Source organism: Oncorhynchus masou, chromosome 30 (assembly GCF_036934945.1).
Source record: "Oncorhynchus masou masou isolate Uvic2021 chromosome 30, UVic_Omas_1.1, whole genome shotgun sequence".
NCBI classification, from domain to species: Eukaryota; Metazoa; Chordata; class Actinopteri; order Salmoniformes; family Salmonidae; genus Oncorhynchus; species Oncorhynchus masou.
In genome coordinates, this window is record NC_088241.1 from 71,637,735 (window position 1) to 71,652,047 (window position 14,313).

Genomic DNA, 14,313 nt, shown 5'->3' on the forward strand with positions numbered 1-14,313 from the left:
TCACACGCACCTCCTTGGCCATAATCGTCCCCTACCTCCACCTTCACTTTCGGATTCCCTCGACGCATTTTCAATCCCCGTTCTCACCTACGGTAGCTAGCCACATAAGTCAGCTAGCTAGCTGGCTAACTTGTATCAACGTTTTTACTTCTGACACCAATGTAATGACTTGACTAGATCATAAATTAACAATTGTCCAGACAGAGGCTTGAGTTTGCGAATTGACGGTATATTAAACCAACTTTACACAGGCTACTGTTTGGGCCGTAGCACACGCCAAAAAGATGACAGATAACCCACAAGCCAATCGTGACCTTCTCTTGGGAAGCCCAGACGTAAGAGAGAGAGAACAAAGGCTGAACCCAGTCTTAACTTCCAACGCTCCACCCCCCTGCCCAACCCCCCTCCACGCCACTCTGCCAACCACCAGGATGCCCAGCATCAGAACATTCCAGGCATTCCCGTGATTGGCAGATAGCAGGTTGATTGACATGTCGGACCCAGCGAACACCGGGTACTGGTCAGTACAACACAACCACCTCCTAGCCTAACACATAACACACAGCTGTCTGTGCGGGTCGCTACACAGCCCCCCCACCACAAAGTCCCTCATCCCCGAGGGAACAAACAAAGTCTCTGAAGCGACCCGGAGGTCTCCTTTGCCTGCGTGGCCGTGATGGTCGCAGAGTGCCCCTCTGGGAACCAGGGGATGAAGGCAGGGATATGGGGGACAAGGAAGCGGGAACGGGTAATACAGTCCGTGGCTCTGGGGAACCACGCGGTGACACAGGGGGGAGACAGGGGGAGTGGGCTGTCTGGAGCCTTGTCTGCGGCACCTGAGGGTGGGTGCCTGGAGAATGTCATTGCCAGAGAGAGGAATTGTGGGCGATCCTGGGGTTTGGGGAAAAGAGGCCCCTCTGTATGGGGCTAACCTGTCCCGGTGCAGTGCCACCTTTCTCCCCTGGGAGGAAGCTGCACCCGTACACAACCTCCCCTACCCTCTCCAGGACACTGCAGGGTCCCACCCAGTGACTGTCCAACTTGGGGCATCTGCCTTTTTTCCTTAGGGGCTGTAGACCCAGACCAGCTCTCCAGCCACAAAGTGCCTTCCCCGGGTGTGCACGTCATAGTTCCTTTTCTGCCTCACACCTGCATTCACCAGCTGCTCTCTGGCGAAGGTGTGGGCTGTCTCCAGGCGGTCCTGGAGTCTCCGGGCATACTCCGGCCCCGGAGGAACATGAGGGCTATCCAGGGGCCGACCAACGCCATCTCCGCAGGGGTGCGGATCTCTCTCCCAGCATGAGGAGGGCAGGCGTGCAGGAGGTGGAGTCTTGGACAGCGGAGCGGCATGCCATGAGGACCATAGGCAGGTGCTTGTCCCAGTCACGCTGGTGTTTGGAAGAGACGATGGCCAGCTGCTATCCAAGCGTTTTGTTGAAGCGCTCCACAAGGCCATCACTTTGAGGATGGAGAGGAGTAGTGCGGGTCTTGTGCATACCCAGCCTCTCACACATGGTGGCGAACACACGGGACTCAAAGTTTCTGCCTTGGTCGCTGTGGATGGACTCTGCAGCTCCAAACCTGCTGAACATCCCCGCTGTCAGGGCGTCGACGATGGTCTCTGCCTCCTGGTCAGGCAGAGCATAGGCCTCGGGCCATTTTGTGAAATAGTCCATGGCCGTGAGCACCCAGCGGTTTCCACTGTCTGTGGTGGGGAACGGCCCAACTACATCCACTCCCACCCTCTCCATGGGAGCCCCCACTGGGAACTGTTGGAGCCGAGCATGAGAGCGGCCTGGGGGGCCCTTTCTCGCTGTGCAGTTGTCACAGCGGCGACAAAAGTCCTCCACATCCCTCTTGTGCTGCCCCCAGTAGAAGCCCTGACGGAGACGGCGCAGTGTTTTTGTGACCCCAAAGTGTCCAGTCCCCACCCCCATGAGTACTCTGGAGCACAGCCTCCCGCAATGCTTTTGGGACCACCACCTGCCACCTCTCCTCTCCCGTAGCTGACTCCTTCCATGCCCGCTGTAGCACGCCATCAGCCAGCCGCAGTCTCTCAAACTTCGACCACAACCCTTTGGTCGCGAGTGAGAGCGCTGTCACCTCTTCCCATGTTGGCCTCACCTGCGCCTCTACCCACTGTAGCACTGGCTGTAGGTCTGTGTCCCGTCCCTGCTGCTGCCGCCATTCAGCCACGTCGACAGTCTGCAGCTCGCAGCAGACAGGCCCGCTCGCCCGACACACTGTGGCACAGACACCCTCCTCTGCCCGCAGCTCTCTCTCCCGTCCCTCTCTCCGTTCACAGTGGCGGCAGCCGTCTGCAGTACAGGGCCGACGGGACATGGCGTCGGCGTTGGAGTGGCGTGCCCCTGCCCTGTGCACCACCGTGAAGTCATACGGCTGAAGCTCCTCCAACCAGCGTGCCACCTGCCCCTCTGGCTCTCTGAAAGACATGAGCCACTGGAGAGCAGAGTGGTCAGTCCTTACAGTAAAGGGCAGACCACCCAGGTAGTACTTGAAGTGTTTGACGGAAGCCACAACAGCCAAGAGCTCCCGCCGGGTGACACAGTAGCGGCGCTCATGTTTGTCAAATGTTTTGCTGAAGTACGCCACCACTCTCTCCCCCTCTGGCCCCACCTGGGCCAGCACCCCACCCATGCCCACATTGCTCGCGTCTGTGTCCAGGATAAAGGGCAAGGTGAGGTCAGGGGGGGCGAGCACGGGGGCCTCGATCAGTGCACGTTTGAGGGTGTTGAACGCCTCCTCACACTCCACTGTCCAAGTGAAAGCCTTGTCCTTCGGCAGCAGGCGGTTCAGTGGAGCAGCAACGCTTGAGAAGCCCCGTACAAACCTCCTGTAGTACGAGGCCAGGCCCAGGAAACTCTTCAGCTGACGCTGGTCGGTGGGGGTGGGCCAGTCTCTGACAGCCCCTACCTTGTCCTCCATGGTGCTGATCCCCTCCTTCCCCACTCGGTGGCCCAAGAAGGACACCTCTCTCCTCATGAAGTGGCACTTCTCGGGGTGGAGCTTCAGACCTGCGGCAGCCACCCTCTCCAGCACACGCCGTAGCGCCCCCAGGGCTGACTGGAAGGAGCTGCCATGGGCCAGGATGTCATCGAGGTATACCAGACACTGCTGTCGGGGGATGCCATCCAGCACCCTGTCCATCAAACGCTCAAAAGTAGCTGGAGCGTTGCACAGGCCAAAGCACCAGACCTTGAACTGCCAGTGTCCTCTGTTAGTGGAGAACGCAGTTTTGGCTCTGGCCTCTGGGGAGAGGGGCACCTGCCAGTAGCCACTGCGGAGGTCTAGTGAGGAGAACCAGGAGGACCCCCTAACCAGGTCCAGCGACTCATCGATACGTGGTATGGGGTATGAGTCCTTCCTGGTTACCTCATTCAGCCGCCTGTAGTCCGCACAGAACCTCAGCTTGCCCCCCTTCTTCGGAACCATGACGACTGGCGCCGCCCAGGGGCTGTCTGAGGGCTCAATGAAGTCTGCCCGCTGCATCTCCAACACAGCCTTGTCTGCCGCCTCCTGGCGTGCCAGCGGGATATGGCGGGGACGCATCTTGATGGGTCGAGCATCACCTGTGTCGATCTCATGCTGCACCAGATGAGTCTGACCCACCTCTTCCTCACTCAATGCAAAGCTGTCTCTGAATTCAAACAGCAACTGCCACAACCGTTCCTGCTGCTCGGGGTCAAGACCAACACAGTTCCTCCCCCATATCTCCCTCACTGCAGACAGTGTCCTCTCCTCTCCCATCTGGGGTAGCTGGGCTGGGGGGTTGCGGCCCGGGCTCACAGAGGGCTGTGTCATGGAGGTAGCTGAGGGAATGTAACACACCGTCGTAGGTGACAGGGGGACTGGGGAAAAGTCACACACAGCTGTGGGGGAGGGGGCGCAGCCATGAGTCTCTGCTGCTTTAACTGTTGGAGTAAAGGGTTTGTTGGGTTGAGTGAATGTGACATTAGGGGGGCCATGGTGACTTCCGTCCCTCCCTGGAAGCTCAGTGTGCCCCTATTTAGGTCTAACTGGCAGCCTGTGCTCCTAAGAAAGTCCAACCCCAGGATACAAGGGTCCTGCACAGCCGCCACCCACACAGGATGACGCACAGTCCTGCCCCCTACTGTCAGGGTCATTATTCCCTTCCCTTTCATGGGTGCCAGCTCACCTGTGACTGTGCGGAGCTGCACAGTTGTAGGCTCACACTGAGTCCAACCTGGCACAATATCTGGCCTCACCAGGGTTACTGTGGACCCAGTGTCCACCAGGGCGGAGCAGGGCACCCCCTCCACAGTGACAGGGACATGACAAAAGTCCCCAACACAGGTCCGGCCCACCACAACAACAGGCTCCATCCGCTTGCTCTCGTCTGCTTCTGGGGGAAGTGGAGCCTTGCTTCCCCGTCTGTGCCGGTGGGCTCCTCCTGAAGATGATGGTGGTTGGGATAGAAAGCCAGGGGTCCGCACTACCCTGTCTATGCGGATCCCGAGCCGTTTCCCTGAGCTCTGGGGAACATGGGGCAATCTCGGCGCAGATGGCCTGGCTGGCCACAACCCCAGCAGACCCTGGGACCAGGGCTTGTGTTTCGTGCCGCCTGTAGCGACACAGCCCGAATGAGTTTTGTCATTTCGGCCACTCAAGCAGGCTTTTCCGGCTCCGGGCTGCTCTGCCCCCCAGCTCGCACAGAGGGTGTGTCTCCCTGCACCCCCACCAAAGCCCCAGCTGAAGCCCCAGCCCACACCAGCTCCCTCTCCAAAGCCATCTCCAAGGCTGTCTGCAATGACTCAGGATGAGCCAGCTGGGTCTGTATGCGCAGCTCCGTAGGAGAGAGCGCCTGTATGAACTGGTCCCGTGCTAGCTCGCTCTGCACGGAGGGGGCATGTGAGCATATGCCCGCCGAGAGAGGCTCTCAATGTCATTAGCTAGCACCAGTAGAGGCTCTCCAGGCTGCCTGCGTCTATTACTCAGTTCGGAGCGCAGTAGCCCGGGCTGTACAAACTGTCCATAGCGCCTCCTCAGTGCTCCCACTAAAGCACCATAATCATGCCTGTCCTCGGGGCTAATCAATATCAAACAGGCCAGAGCTTCATCCGTGAGGCATAAAGCCAACTGCAGTGCCCTTTCTTCATCCGACCACCCCCTAAAATGAGCTAACAGTTCAAACTGAGCATGAAAAGCTTCCCAATCCGCCTTACCGGAATACTTCGGGGTCTTAACAGATACGGACGCAGCCGGGAACTGGGTGCCGCCATGTTTGTTTACATCCTGAGCCCCAGATTCCTCGTCACGCCGCGTCGACGTCGCCACTTCGGTCCGCCCACCAGAATCCGCGCAAAATACAGTCGACGAAGCACTCATGCCCGCTTCAGCCGCCATCGCTCTAACGTCCTCCCTCAAGCGGCCTCTGCGCTCCGACGCCCTGGCGATCTCCTCAGACAGAACCCCCGACGTCCATTCACACGCACCTCCTTGGCCATAATCGTCCCCTACCTCCACCTTCACTTTCGGATTCCCTCGACGCATTTTCAATCCCCGTTCTCACCTACGGTAGCTAGCCACATAAGTCAGCTAGCTAGCTGGCTAACTTGTATCAACGTTTTTACTTCTGACACCAATGTAATGACTTGACTAGATCATAAATTAACAATTGTCCAGACAGAGGCTTGAGTTTGCGAATTGATGGTTTATTAAACCAACTTTACACAGGCTACTGTTTGGGCCGTAGCACACGCCAAAAAGATGACAGATAACCCACAAGCCAATCGTGACCTTCTCTTGGGAAGCCCAGACGTAAGAGAGAGAGAACAAAGGCTGAACCTGGTCTTAACTTCCAATGCTCCACCCCCCTGCCCAACCCCCTCCACGCCACTCCGCCAACCACCAGGATGCCCGGCATCAGAACATTCCAGACATTCCCGTGATTGGCAGATAGCAGGTTGATTGACATGTCGGACCCCGCGAACACTGGTCAGTACAACACAACCACCTCCTAGCCTAACACATAACACACAGCTGTCTGTGCGGGTCGCTACAGTATCTTGTCCCCCCACACCAAACGCTATCACGACACGCAGGTTAAAATATCAAAACAATCTAAACCGATTACATTCATTTGGGGACAGGTCGAAAAGCATTAAACATTTATGGCAATTTAGCTAGCTAGCTTGCACTTGCTAACTAATTTGTCCAATTTAGCTAGCTTACTGTTGCTAGCTAATTTGTCCTGGGGTATAAACATTGAGTTGTTATTTTACCTGAAATGCACAAGGTCCTCTACTTCGCCAATTAATCCACACATAAAACGGTCAACCGAATCGTTTCTAGTAATCTCTCCTCCTTCCAGGCTCTCTTCTTTGAACTTATATGGTGATTGGCATCTAAACTTTCATAGTATTACCACGATGACCGACAACACAGTTTGTCTTTCAATCACCCAATTGTCTTTCAATCACACAAATTCATAATCAAAGATCAAATCAGATCATTCATTATTAACATAAGTTAGGGAGTTCAACAGTTCAGTTCATTAAGTCAATAGTAATCATCCGCGAGTCATTTAGGCTCATAACTATTTATCATAAATCATGAAAGAATACAAACAGTGAATGGTTATACAATCTATAATCCCCATTATCAAAGTCAATCAGTTAGCAAACAATGACGTTTCTCATTTCACCCTTTCAAATGTCTTCATGTGTACATATAATTAATTTCAATACACATGAACCATATTGATTGCATAATTGGCCTATGAGGATCCGTAGGGCCGTGATCATTGACAATTCACATTACACAATATGTTTGAAGCGTGCGCTCCAAGCCGCGCTCCGCGGTGATAACTATACACAATAACTGAATGGCCCACTCTCCCGATCGCCACAGATAATTCAGATGAAAGGTAAGAGTCGGTGGATTTACGTGGATTCATGGACGCACAGAACTTCTGGATCAGATGGAGTTAAGGAAGAGAAAGCAGCGAGATCAGGCGATGGCCATTTCCTCCTTTTATGGAGTTGAGATCTGTCTGACATTTCCACCTGACCGAATTAAAGCGCCCCTGGCCCAGCTGAGTAAATGGCAATGAATTGAAGGATTATTCCACCAACTCCATGGGCCTTTTCTACATTGTAGCAATATTGTAACAATATCAGAAATAGATAGTCAATATAAATAAAATGATATACAGTACGTAAAAGAACAATATAAATATCTATATCAGTGATAAAGTGAACCAAATAGGTTCAATGTTAGCTAGCAAGCCAGCCATTGAACTTCAGTTGGATAGCTAATAACATTGTTAACAAACATGCCCCATAAAGAAAATGTGAATTAAAAACAGGTTCAACCATGATCTTGCAGAGTTACTCCACCTCAAGAATTGCATTTGGCAAAACGCTTGGCACACACATACTCAGGCTGACTGGCTCTCGTTCAGGGAAATGAGAAATAAGTGCACTCAGGTTATCCGGAAGGCCAAAGTTAGTTACTTTAAGGAACAGTTCTCTCTCTGTGGGTCTTACCCCAAAAAGTTCTGGAAAACGGTTAAAGACCTGGAAAATAAACCCTCCTCCTCACAGCTGCCCACGTCACTTAAAGTTGATGATGTGGTTGTTACAGACAAAAGGCACATGGCTGAGCTCTTTAATCACCACTTCATTAAGTCAGGATTCCTATTTGACTCAGCCATTGCTCCTTGCCTGTCCAACATTTCCTCATCTCCCACCCCTTCTGATGTGACTAGCCTCGATGCTCCTCCCTCTTTTTCCCCTGCCCCATTACACAGCTTCTCACTCCAGGCAGTCACTGAGTCTGAAGTGCTAAAAGAGCTTAAACTTGATCCCCCCAAAAACATCTGGGTCAGATGGTTTAGATCCTTCCTTCTTTAATGTTGCTGCCCCTATAATCGCCAAGCCTGTCTCTCCTTTCTGGGGAGGTTCCCATTGCTTGGAAGGCAGCCACTGTTAGTTCTTTATTTAAAGGTGGGATCAAGCTGATCCTGTTATTTGCCTATTTCTATTTTGCCCTGTTTATCAAAAGTGTTGGAAAAACGTGTCAATAATCAACTGATCGGCTTTCTTGATGTCTATAGTGTTATCTCTGGTATGCAATCTGGTTTCTGCTCAGGTTATGGATGTCACTGCAACCTTAAAGGTCCTCAATGATGTCACCATTCTAATCAATGTTGTGCTTCTAGTTTTATTGACTGGCCAAAGCTTCTGATTTCCGTAGACCATTCCATTCTTATTGATGCTTCTGAAGAGTCTTTGGCCTGGTTTGCTAACTACCTCTCTCAAAGAGTGCAGTGTATAAAGTCAGAACATCTGCTGTCTCAGCCACTGCCTGTCACCAAGGGTGTACATCAAGGCTCGATCCTAGGCCCCACGCTCTTCTCATATTACAACAACAACATAGTTCAGGCAGTAGGAAGCTCTCTCATCCATTTATATGCAACTGATACAGTCTTATACTCAACTGGCCCCTCCCTGGATTTTGTTTTAAACGCTCTACCACAAAGCTTTCTTAGTGTCCAACAAGCTTTCTCTGACCTTAACCTTGTTCTGAACACCTCCAAAACAAAGGTCATGTGGTTTGATAACAAGAATGCCCCTCTCCCCACTGGTGTGATTACTACCTCTGTGGGTTTAGAGTTTGAGGTAGTCACCTCGTACAAGTATTTGGGAATATGGCTAGATGGTACACTGTCCTTCTCTCAGCACATATCAAAGCTGCAGGCTAAAGTTACATCTAGACTTGGTTTCCTCCGTCTTAATCACTCCTCTTTCACCTCAGCTGCCAAACTAACCCTGATTCAGTTGACCATCCTACCCATGCTAGACTATGGAGACGTAATTTATAGATCAGCAGGTAAGGGTGCTCTCAAGCGGCTTAATGTTCTTTACCATTTGGCCATCAAATTTAATACCAATCCTCCTTATAGGACACATCACTGCACTTAAACTCTGTAAACTGGTCATCTCTGTATACCCGTCGCAAGACCCACTGGTTGATGCTTACTTATAAAACCCTCTTAGGCCTCACTACCCCCTATCTGAGTTATCTATTGCAGCCCTCATCCTCCACATACAACATTGGTTCTGCCAGTCACATTCTGTTAAAGGTATCATGTTTTAAAGTATGACCTAGATGCAGACAGTGTCTAAGAAACAAAAGTTTATTTCTAAAATAGGGGCAGGCAAACGACAGGTCAAAGGCAGGCAGGGGTCAATAATCCAGACAGGATGCAAAGAGTCCAGAACGGCAGGCAGTCTCAGGGTCAGGGCAGGCAGGGTCAATAATCCAGTAAGGTGGGGTAAGGAAGGTACAGAACGGCAGGCAGTCTCAGGGTCAGGGCAGGCAGGGGTCAATAATCCAGACAGGGTGTAAAGAGTCCAGAACGGCAGGCAGTCTCAGGGTCAGGGCAGGCAGGGGTCAGCAATCCATGGAGGTGGGGTAAGGAAGGTACAGAACGGCAGGCAGTCTCAGGGTCAGGGCAGGCAGAATGGTCAAAACCGGGAAGGACTAGAAAACAGGAGCAAGAAACAGGCAGGAGAAGGGGAACAAACGCTGGTAGGTTTCACGAACAAATGAACTGGCAACAGACAAACAGAGATCACAGGTATAAATACATAGGGGATAAGGGGGAAGATGGGCGACACCTTGAGGAGGGTGGAGACAAGCACAAAGACAGGAGAAACAGATCAGGGTGTGACAAAATGTCCCCAAAGCACACACATCCCTGGGTCGCTCGTCTTTTCAGTTCGCTGCAACAACCAGTTTTATCTCAATCTATTCATTCAAAGACTCATCATGGACACTCTTACTGACAGTTGTGGATTTTTTGCGTGATGCATTGTTGTTTCTACCTTCTTGCCCTTTGTGCTATTGTCTGTGCCCAACAATGTTTGTACCCTGTTTTGTGCTGCTGCCATGTTGTGTTGCTGCCATGTTGTGTTGCTACCATGTTGTTATCATGTTGTGTTGCTACCATGCTGTGTTGTCATGTGTTGCTGCCATGCTATGTTTTCATCTTAGGCCTCTCTTTATGTAGTGTTGTGTTGTCTCTCTTGTTGTGATGTTTTGTCCTATATTTTTATTTAATATATTTTAAATCTCAGCCCCTATCCCCGCAGGAGGCCTTTTGCCTTTTGGTAGGTTGTCATTGTAAATAAGAATTTGTTCTTAACTGACTTGCCTTGCGAAAATTGAAAAAAAGGGTTGGATCCATAAGATGTAAAATAAAGGTTAAACAAAAAATACAAATAAAGCTTTAACTAGCAATACAACCCGATTGTGGTTAATTTATCTACTAATTTGATTCACTTTTTTAAGTGTCACTAATACCTGCTATAACATGGTAGATCACAACAGAGTTGGACTTTTCATTGGTATTATTGCTTTTGGTCTGAGACCTGCCATGGGGAGAATGAATAGGTTTTTATTGGATAGACTGTGGGTCTGAGACCTGCCATGGGGAGAATGAATAGGTTTTTATTGGATAGCCTGTGGGTCTGTGACCTGCCATGGGGACAATGAATAGGTTTTTATTGGATAGCCTGTGGGTCTGAGACCTGCCATGGGGAGAATGAATAGGTTTTTATTGGATAGACTGTGGGTCTGAGACCTGCCATGGGGAGAATGAATAGGTTTTTATTGGATAGCCTGTGGGTCTGTGACCTGCCATGGGGACAATGAATAGGTTTTTATTGGATAGCCTGTGGGTCTGTGACCTGCCATGGGGAGAATGAATAGGTTTTTATTGGATAGCCTGTGGGTCTGAGACCTGCCATGGGGAGAATGAATAGGTTTTTATTGGATAGACTGTGGGTCTGAGACCTGCCATGGGGAGAATGAATAGGTTTTTATTGGATAGCCTGTGGGTCTGTGACCTGCCATGGGGAGAATGAATAGGTTTTTATTGGATAGCCTGTGGGTCTGAGACCTGCCATGGGGAGAATGAATAGGTTTTTATTGGATAGACTGTGGGTCTGAGACCTGCCATGGGGAGAATGAATAGGTTTTTATTGGATAGCCTGTGGGTCTGTGACCTGCCATGGGGAGAATGAATAGGTTTTTATTGGATAGCCTGTGGGTCTGTGACCTGCCATGGGGAGAATGAATAGGTTTTTATTGGATAGCCTGTGACATCTCTTCCTCTCATACCTTGAAATAAAGTATGTTTCACTGTTCATTTCTGTGTCATCAACCTAATAAAGCATTATGAACTGACACAGGACACCTGGGACTTGATTTCTCCCTGGCATTATTGGGGAGACCAACTCACTGTAAAGCATTATGACCATGAACTGACACAGGACACATGGGACTTGATTTCTCCCTGGCATTATTGGGGAGACACACAACACAATTAAGTATTCAGTTCCAAATTACACCAGTAGAGGTCATTCGTTACATAAATTATAGCAAAAGTATGATTTTTGGTGACATTCACAACATTAACAAGGCATCATTATTTTGCAATACCAATCAATGCGTGTTGACAATTTATTATTATTCGCTTTACTACGAATTGACATTACATTTATTTGTAGTGCTTCCATTTCACTTTCCACTCAACGATTGGTCGAGCAGAGAGTCAAGGTAGCTACTGGCTTCGGGTAAAGTCAGAGACGGTGGGTAATGAAGGGTCCTTGCTATTCTGGGTCCTTTGGATGTCCCTATGCCATTGAAGTTGACATTTCAAATTGTTAAAGTAAAGATTAAGATTATGGTAAAATAAAAGTTATGGTTAGGGATTAGAGTAAGGACGTCCCAAGGATCCCGGATAGGACTGTCCCTTGAGTAAGGACTGTCCTTTGTCTCCATGGCATAACCGTGATTAATTTAGCCTTGTGTCTTGTTCCAGTGCAAGGAAACACAAAGACACACAGCAGTAGAAATATGTATTGGAAAACAAATCAGAATTTCCCCTGCGTCAGGAATTCCATGAAGAGGAGTAGCCTAGCCCAGGCTGCAATACGATCACCCGTCCGACCGGTGTGGCGGTGCGGAGGGTGTTGGCTGGTTGGGCTGAAGGGCAGGGCGCATACTTCGTACTGGTTATGCTGTAGACTACCGGCTACTTTGCGCACTGTCTGTCTGGATCTAATCGGCAGCCGAAAGTGCCCAACGCTTCCTATCGCCGCTTTGCTATTTATCCATAGAGACCCTTGGATTTGTACGTGCGCGTCATTTCTGACCTGTGGAGTGATTTTACGCACAGGCAATTTGGGACTGATCTTATCGAATCCGAATGGAATCAAACGGCAAAGCGGGAAAACATGGTAGGTTGAGCTGCAGATATATGGACTATTGTGTGATATCTGTTCATATTTAGAGAACCTTCTTTTTTATGCTCTACTACCCGAACCACTGTAACATCCGTTTGATTCCATTACTCAATGGGCGTTGTGACCAGTAATGCTTGAGTGGAATGTGATTTGTTTGTCTGATTTTGTTGTCATGCGTCTTGTATAGGGCTGACTGACTGAGATTGTTGTCATGCGTCTTGTGTAGGGCTGATTGACTGAGATTGTTGTCATGCGTCTTGTATAGGGCTGACTGACTGAGATTGTTGTCATGCGTCTTGTATAGGGCTGATTGACTGAGATTATTATCCTGCGTCTTGTGTAGGGCTGACTGACTGAGATTGTTGTCCTGCTTCTTGTATAGGGCTGACTGACTGACTGAGATTGTTGTCCTGCGTCTTGTATAGGGCTGACTGACTGACTGAGATTGTTGTCCTGCGTCTTGTATAGGGCTGACTGACTGACTGAGATTGTTGTCATGCGTCTTGTATAGGGCTGACTGACTGAGATTGTTGTCATGCGTCTTGTATAGGGCTGACTGACTGAGATTATTATCCTGCGTCTTGTGTAGGGCTGACTGACTGAGATTGTTGTCCTGCTTCTTGTGTAGGGCTGGCTGACTGACTGAGATTGTTGTCCTGCTTCTTGTGTAGGGCTGACTGACTGAGATTATTATCCTGCGTCTTGTGTAGGGCTGACTGACTGAGATTGTTGTCCTGCTTCTTGTGTAGGGCTGACTGACTGACTGAGATTGTTGTCCTGCGTCTTGTGTAGGGCTGACTGACTGAGATTGTTGTCATGCGTCTTGTATAGGGCTGACTGACTGAGATTATTATCCTGCGTCTTGTGTAGGGCTGACTGACTGAGATTGTTGTCCTGCTTCTTGTGTAGGGCTGGCTGACTGACTGAGATTGTTGTCCTGCTTCTTGTGTAGGGCAGGTGTTAAACCACGGACAAAGTAATGGTTGTTATTGTCCTAGGAAGAATAAGTAGAATAAATACTTAACATTTGGAATTAACAATGTGGTTTATTGATGAGCAACAACATGTTTGTGTGCAGCCAGATCAGATGTTATTATGTCTGGAGGCAGGCAGAGAGAGGCAGCCAACCAGGGAGCAGGTAGATAGAGGCAGCCAACCAGGGAGCAGGTAGAGAGAGGCAGCCAACCAGGGAGCAGGTAGATAGAGGCAGCCAACCAGGGAGCAGGCAGAGAGAAGCAGCCAACCAGGGAGAATACATCCCAGGAGCCAACTCCTTCCTTCTGTGAATGATAAGTGATAAAGTCGCTCTGGATAAGAGCGTCTGCTAAATTACTTAAATGTAAATGTAAATAAAGGGTAGCCAATGCACCTTAGGCTTGTTGTATGCTGGATAGGCTGCAACTTGCTGCATCTGACTGCAATTAACAGTGGCCACAGTCATTGATATACCCCTTGATTTTGTCTTACCTTATCCTAACCAAAAAAGTACATTAATTTAACTCCATTTACACTTAAATTAACAAGGAAGGACAGAGCAGTAATTAACAGATACTACTTAACATGTGAACTATGTCCAACTGACTCACCACCAGGGTTGGGTAGCTTACTTTCTAAATGTAATCCATTACAGTTACTAGTTACCTGTCCAACATTTGTAACTATGTAACTTTTGGATTACCCAAAACTCAGAAAAGTAATCAGATTACTTTCAGCTACTTTTAGATTCCTTTCCCCTTAAGAGGCATGAGAAGAATACAAAAATGTACAGTGCCTTCGGAAAGTATTCAGACCCCTTGACTTTTTCTACATTTTCATACGTTACAGATACATTACACACAATACCCCATAACCCACTGGAAATATTACATTTACATAATTATTCAGACCCTTTACTCAGTACTTTGTTGAAGCACCTTTGGCAGCGATTACAGCATTGAGTCTTCTTGGGCATGACGCTACAAGCTTGGAACACCTGTATTTGGAGAGTTTCTCCCATTCTTCTCTGCAGATCCTCTCA

General features: G+C 49.4%; 1 protein-coding gene across 1 annotated transcript in view; it reads left to right on the forward strand.

Annotated features, from left to right (window-relative positions):
- Positions 1-11,995: 11,995 nt before the first annotated feature.
- LOC135522973 (1-phosphatidylinositol 4,5-bisphosphate phosphodiesterase delta-1-like) overlaps positions 11,996-14,313 on the forward strand; it is a 73,671-nt gene continuing 71,353 nt past the window's right edge. Inside the window, exon 1 of the mRNA XM_064949702.1 lies at positions 11,996-12,290. Within this exon, the coding sequence (XP_064805774.1) occupies positions 12,260-12,290 (31 nt within the window). The 5' untranslated portion in view covers positions 11,996-12,259. The remainder of the gene's footprint in view (positions 12,291-14,313) is intronic.